This window comes from Aptenodytes forsteri, unplaced genomic scaffold (assembly GCF_000699145.1).
Source record: "Aptenodytes forsteri isolate BGI_AS27 unplaced genomic scaffold, ASM69914v1 Scaffold146, whole genome shotgun sequence".
In the NCBI taxonomy this organism is placed as follows: domain Eukaryota; kingdom Metazoa; phylum Chordata; class Aves; order Sphenisciformes; family Spheniscidae; genus Aptenodytes; species Aptenodytes forsteri.
In genome coordinates, this window is record NW_008795128.1 from 6,758,130 (window position 1) to 6,764,129 (window position 6,000).

The 6,000-nt window shown below is 39.1% G+C and overlaps 1 protein-coding gene across 1 annotated transcript in view; it reads right to left on the reverse strand.

Annotated features, from left to right (window-relative positions):
- LOC103897516 (cytosolic phospholipase A2 epsilon) overlaps window positions 1–6,000 on the reverse strand; it is a 33,857-nt gene that overhangs the window by 23,309 nt on the left and 4,548 nt on the right. Inside the window, exon 3 of the mRNA XM_019471595.1 lies at window positions 4,195–4,267. Within this exon, the coding sequence (XP_019327140.1) occupies window positions 4,195–4,267 (73 nt within the window). The remainder of the gene's footprint in view (window positions 1–4,194; window positions 4,268–6,000) is intronic.

Consider the following 6,000-nt stretch of genomic DNA (forward strand, 5'->3'; position numbering starts at 1 on the left):
AAAGAATATACAGGGTGAGGAGTACATAAGACAATGAAGCACTCATGGGAAAACAGAAACATCCTCACACATTTGCCGTGCTCATTCCCAATATAAAGTTTTATTTGAAATAGCACTGTACTCCACATGCAGTACAAGCACACCTATCCATGGTGCATTTAGCTTTATATTCATGGCTATCCAAATGACTGGGGCAGGGTAATGTTGCCGAATGTTGCCATGAGAATATCTACCGCTATATGCCCTCTTCCATGCGCACTCACATCAGCTCTAGGGTAGCTCCTTTGTCACTCAGGCAACACATCTCACAACCTTCGATCTGGGCTGCAGAGAGACTTGTTTTCTAGCATTTCCTCCCCTGATTTGGTACCTTAACTAGTTGAAAGCCTTAATCAAAATGCTGACTTAAATGAAGAATGACAGATTTTTTTGCCAAAAAGTGAAGTGTTCCCCCATCAAAGCTGAAAAGTTTTATTTCCTTATCACAAATCAGAATATGCGAATTTCATATTCATTCATATATTTGGTTAAATTTTTAGAAGTTCTGCCTTTCTCAGCAAGTCTTTTGGAAAACAAAATCAGTGTCAGCACCAGGGTTAAGTTACAATTCATCCTATTCCTTCCTACCACTCTATCTGCAGACTACAAAAATCTTTCTGTCACTCAAGTCTGGGGAAGGAAGCCATAAGTGCCACCAAAGGCATCAGCTCCTTCCATATTCTGACCCCCCACGTTTGGAGGGAGAACCGCCAGGGAGTGAGACTTGCAGAAGCTTGACACAGGCACCGATGGCCTTTCTCTCATACATATAATGCAATACATATCCTCCCTATTTCACATTAGCAGTGCTCAACCAGTCATCTGGTTCTTACAGCAACCTTGTGAGTCAGAAGAGGTCAAATAATTCAACCCATAGTCAATCCCTGCATCATGCTCAAAACCTGTAAGTGTTATTACATCATAATAAGTACAATTTTCTTCATGTATTTCCCCTTTATCTTTCAGTAACAACTACAGATTTAGATTTTTCTACCAACCGTATTTCTCCCAAGTTGTGCTTTTATCATGTAGTTAACCATGCTATCACTATCAGCAAAACCTTGGTAATGACTGTGGGAAGGAAAGTGTTTCCAGAAAGTTCCCTTAGCCAAACCTGATCAGAAGAGCAAGACCGATCAGACATTCAGCAGAGGCACAAGTGTAAGCAGATGAAAATGTAAATGGTTAATGATGATTAATGCTGGAGCTTCCATTTTCAAAGAGATTGAGACACACTGACGAATTACTTCACAGTGGCAGTGTAAGGATTAAGCTAATAAGTACATTGAGAAAACTCGAGTGGCTTGCCCAAGATCCCATAATGCAGTCAGTATCAGGGTCCAAAACATAGTCTAGATTTCCAGGCCTATACCCAAATCTACTAAAATTATCTTGCTCTGGAACAACAATAGGGAGAAAGACATTCAAAGCATATTTATTTTCCACTGGTAAATAGAAATGTGAGAATCAAAGACCAAGAAGAAAGATTCACTTCAATAAATTAAGCACAAATATTTCACTAACAAGAAAATACGAAAAAATACTATTGAAATGGGAAACACCAAGGTTTAATCAGAAAAACAGGAAAGCTAAAGTGCAGGAAATAAATGCTAACTCAGAATTGTAGCAAGAAGCATACTGTTACCATTACAAACAGGTAGAAAAGGGATACTTTCCCATAGTTGAAAATACCAAGGTTTCGAGGATAACTAACTGAAATGTTTGGATTCTCTAATGCCTTTTTAATGCCTCAGAAAAGGTAAAGCCTGCCTGACATAACCTTCCCACTACAGACAAAAAATGAATTTTTTTTCCACAGTAATTTGAGTTTCCTCAGAAAACGAATTTTCTGCTGAGAAAATACTCTTGCTGAAAAGTTTTCAAATCTTTCTGCCAGATACACTTTAAACAAAGCCTTGGGAAGCCCAAGTTCTGAATTCGGGGCATCTCAAGGGGGTAATGATTTTCATCTGTTCCTGAGACCAGAACACAAGGAAGTAAGGCAATATGATGTGGCAGACGTGCCAACAGGCTTCATGAAGAAAGACTGTACGATTCACTGTGGTAAGGAGCGACTGTAAGCAATTAGCTCCTGAGAAGGATAGCCACAATGAATTGAAGCAATAAGCAGGCAACCTGCTGGAGTACTCAAATGCACGTGCAATTGTGCATGCAGGTTTGCAGATGCAATTGCGGTGACTGCCTGGTCAGATCACATATTTGGTTGATGCAAATCACCACTTAGGCATTTGAAGATCTGGGTTTTGTTAAATAAAAAGTCAGTGCATACAACTATAGGCCCACAAAGTGTGTGTTTCTGCACATTAAGCTAGGCCTTTAATCTGTAAGAAACCCAGAACTTTACATCTTATAAGGTGCTCTCACTTTGTCTAATGAACCAAATCCCTTTTTCAAAATGACACAGTAAATATCACAAAGTAGCTTGATCATCTGTCATTTCTAGAGTAAAAAATATTAAGACATAAACAGTAAACAAAGCGTTCAGTAAATCATAGCAGATTTTTTAAAGCTGAAAAATAAAAGGAAAAAGATAAATAAGCACAGTAGTATTACATTGTGGAAGACGCAGAAGTAACCCAGAATACCACAAGTGAGTGCAGCAGAGATTTGTTCCCTGATAGTAATCATTCTTTCAAAAATACTGTTGTTAAGCACAACTTTCACGTGTTCCAACCACATTCTTCCTGCCAGAAACCGCCAAATCCAACCTCAGATAAGAAGATAGAGTTTTCCCTCTACTCTTGACCCATTACATTAGTTGAAATCTCAAAATATATAGTAGATTAACTAAAATTTACAGCTGGTTTCCTTTGAAACTATGATGTGCTGCATGAAATTCTGAGTGTGCCAAAAGAAATTCAATTCTGAACGATGTTCAGCAAGATTTTGGTGAACATATTGTGGATTTTCCTTTCTGTTTTACATCTTTCCAATTTATTCTTGTGGTCTTTCAATTTGAATTTTCTTTTTCTCTTTGTCTTTATTTTGCCTTTTTCTTTCTTGCCTTTCCAACTTCTTTACACAGATGTTTCACCATTCAGGTTTCCCCATGAAAGTGACTCAGTGGCATAACTGCATTTTGAAAGGCATCTGAACAAGCCCCAGTGCACCCAGGAGAGTGGGCTATTGAGGACCCACATCTGTGGAACAGAAGCTGTGAGGAAGCTCCTCAATGAATTGGAAATTTTAAAATTCAGAATTAAACCAGTCCCTCCCCTGAGTAAGTCAGTGTCACATCTGGACAGTGAACAAACTGTTCTTTCCACCTATTGCAAGTCTTATTCTTCCACTGAGGATTTTAATTTTATATTTGCTGCCACACTGGTTCAACAAGCTGATGCCCACTAGACTGCAGAGGCAGAGAAGGTGAATCGTTACAGGGCTTCAACAGTTGGATATCACCAGACTCTGTAGACTTCCCTACTGCAGAGATTTCCTCTATCTTGGTCTCTTCTCACTATTAACTCTTGTTCTGTGATCTGGCTATAGCATTTTTCTCTTGTAGTGTCTATTGTAGATATCCTTTTCTTGCTTCCCCTCACTATCCCTCGCTTAAACTCTCTCAGTAGTGCTCTGTTTAACTTTTTTCTGACTTTTAAATTGCTCCATTCTCTAGGTTAAATAAATTCCAAGACACAATGGATTTTATAATCTCTTCTTGCATATTTATAAATTCTGCAGAAGTAATAGAATGGTTTTGCTTCTACTTCTGTTATTTTCATAGGCTTTCCTACTACTGCTGATTTTACATTTGCATCACCAGTCCTCTCCTTTCTTCTGTCCAGAAATTCTGTAGGGAATACTCAGGTTTCTTACTCAAAAGTACAATAATTTTCATCATTTAAAGAGCAGCCCTCTGATCAGCAGCTAAGTCTGATGTCACAAGGGTAGGAAATACGTCTCATACAGTGAGGTATGAAAGTAAGAGATGAAATGCATCACCTTGCTTGAGTTAGCCTCTTTACAGTTAAGAGCAGAAAGCAACACTTCAGTATCACAATAAAAATAATTCTTGCAAACTTGCAGCAACATATCTTTTTATTCCTACACAATTTAAGAACAATAACACTGACCAAATATTTTCTTTACTTTAAAGAATTATAAGAAACATCTAACAATAGTAGAAGTACTCACGCAAGTCTGCCTTCCGGACATTCCTCACTCTTAGTATTTTTACAGTGAGCAAGTTGAAAGGAGACACCGGTCTCTGCACAACAATTCAAAGAAAAGAAAAAAGAAAAAAGACAACATTGAGATTAATATTTTAGTCTATAGTCACAGACTACTGCAACCCTAAAGTTCTAAGGATGTAGATAAAACAAGTTTTTTAAGGTTGAGCCAATATCATTTATCAAACCAACTGGAGCAGTTGGAAAAACGATACAAATTTTTGGCACAGAAGCCTTTTCAGGTCTGAAATAGAAGCAACAGATTTCAAAACCACATATGACTTGAGAATAGGCGCTGAGAGTTTGATTTGATAAAGATGACTTCTTTCTAACACCACTCCATTATTATCACAATAAACACCCCTACAGCACATGCATGGGTATCCTCACCTCTTACACACCATTGCCTGCAATAGAACGGACTGTCTCTGGGACACCAAACACTGCCACAGTAGCTGTGCAAGTAGAGCTAAGCGACCACCATGCACCAGCAAAAGCTCCTGCACCAGCACAAGCTCCCACACACAGCCTAAAAAGACGGAAATGCAGCGGACAGTGACGAGATACTTCTCATGAAGACTCTGATCCATCTCTGATCTTCAGCCCTGATCCCCAGCAGAAAGCTACAAAACTCTTTCCAAAGATGATCTTGGGAATTAACTCACAACTCCGCTAGATATCAGACACCTTGGGCTCAGATATATTAATCCTATAATATCCCGTAACTTCCATGGCTCATACTAATATGTCTTCATATTCCTTAGGCTATAAATTAACTCTTTCCCCATTTCACCTTGGAGACAACTACTTAACATCTTTCTCTCCCCTCCCACACTAACATCCTCTGTTTCATAGGTACCATCTTTCCTTTTAAAACCAGTGTATGTACCGATATTATTTCTCTCAACACTTGCTTAAAATTGGTATTTAGCTTTGAGTCTACTGATTCTGTTTTAGAACAGAAACAGGTGGTTTGTGCCCAAAAACTTGTCTAATTTTTCTAGCTATACCAGTTTGTAAGAACAGATATTAACTCTACTCATAAACCCTCTCACTCCGTACTATACTCTAGTAAAGTTAATACAGTGTCCTAACACAAACACACGGGTGTTATTACTTTGCATCTGAAGTGCCTGTATTAATCATAAGCAGCAAAAGTAAAAACGATGTACTGATGTTAACTAATAAAATGTACCTTGCTACTATTTCCTTCATACACGCTATACATTTTGCCGGACCATTTGTCTTTCCAGCTGTAACACAAGGCTTATCCTGAAGTGTTTCACAATGCTTTGACAAGGTGTTAAGCAACTGGGACCACAATGTGACACTGGACACTAACACAATGTAATGAAGCAGGTCCTTGTCCTCACCAATGAAAATCTCAGCACCTCTGAAAATGCAGCAGAGATGAAGAATAGCCTCTAGGAAACAGCCTGGGTAATCCCCGGCATATCCTCTTGCGCTTCCCTTTGGGTTGGCAAGGGGCCTGAAGATGCAGAGTTGAAGGTCAGTGATACAACAGCAGGAGGGTCGGAGCAGTCACTGATATGGGCACATTTGTTCTACATTATCTTAACCTGTCCAGACTCTAGCACAGTGCACAGTTTGCAAGCACTTGAATTGTCAGCTGTGGGACATTTCAGCTGTCTCAAAGAGTATATCACACGTCTACCCGCTCCATTATCCCAAACATGGCCACAAAGAAGAACTTGGACAGACACACCTTGAAAGAAAAAAACTAGTTCTTTTGGGGGGGGGGGGGGAATAA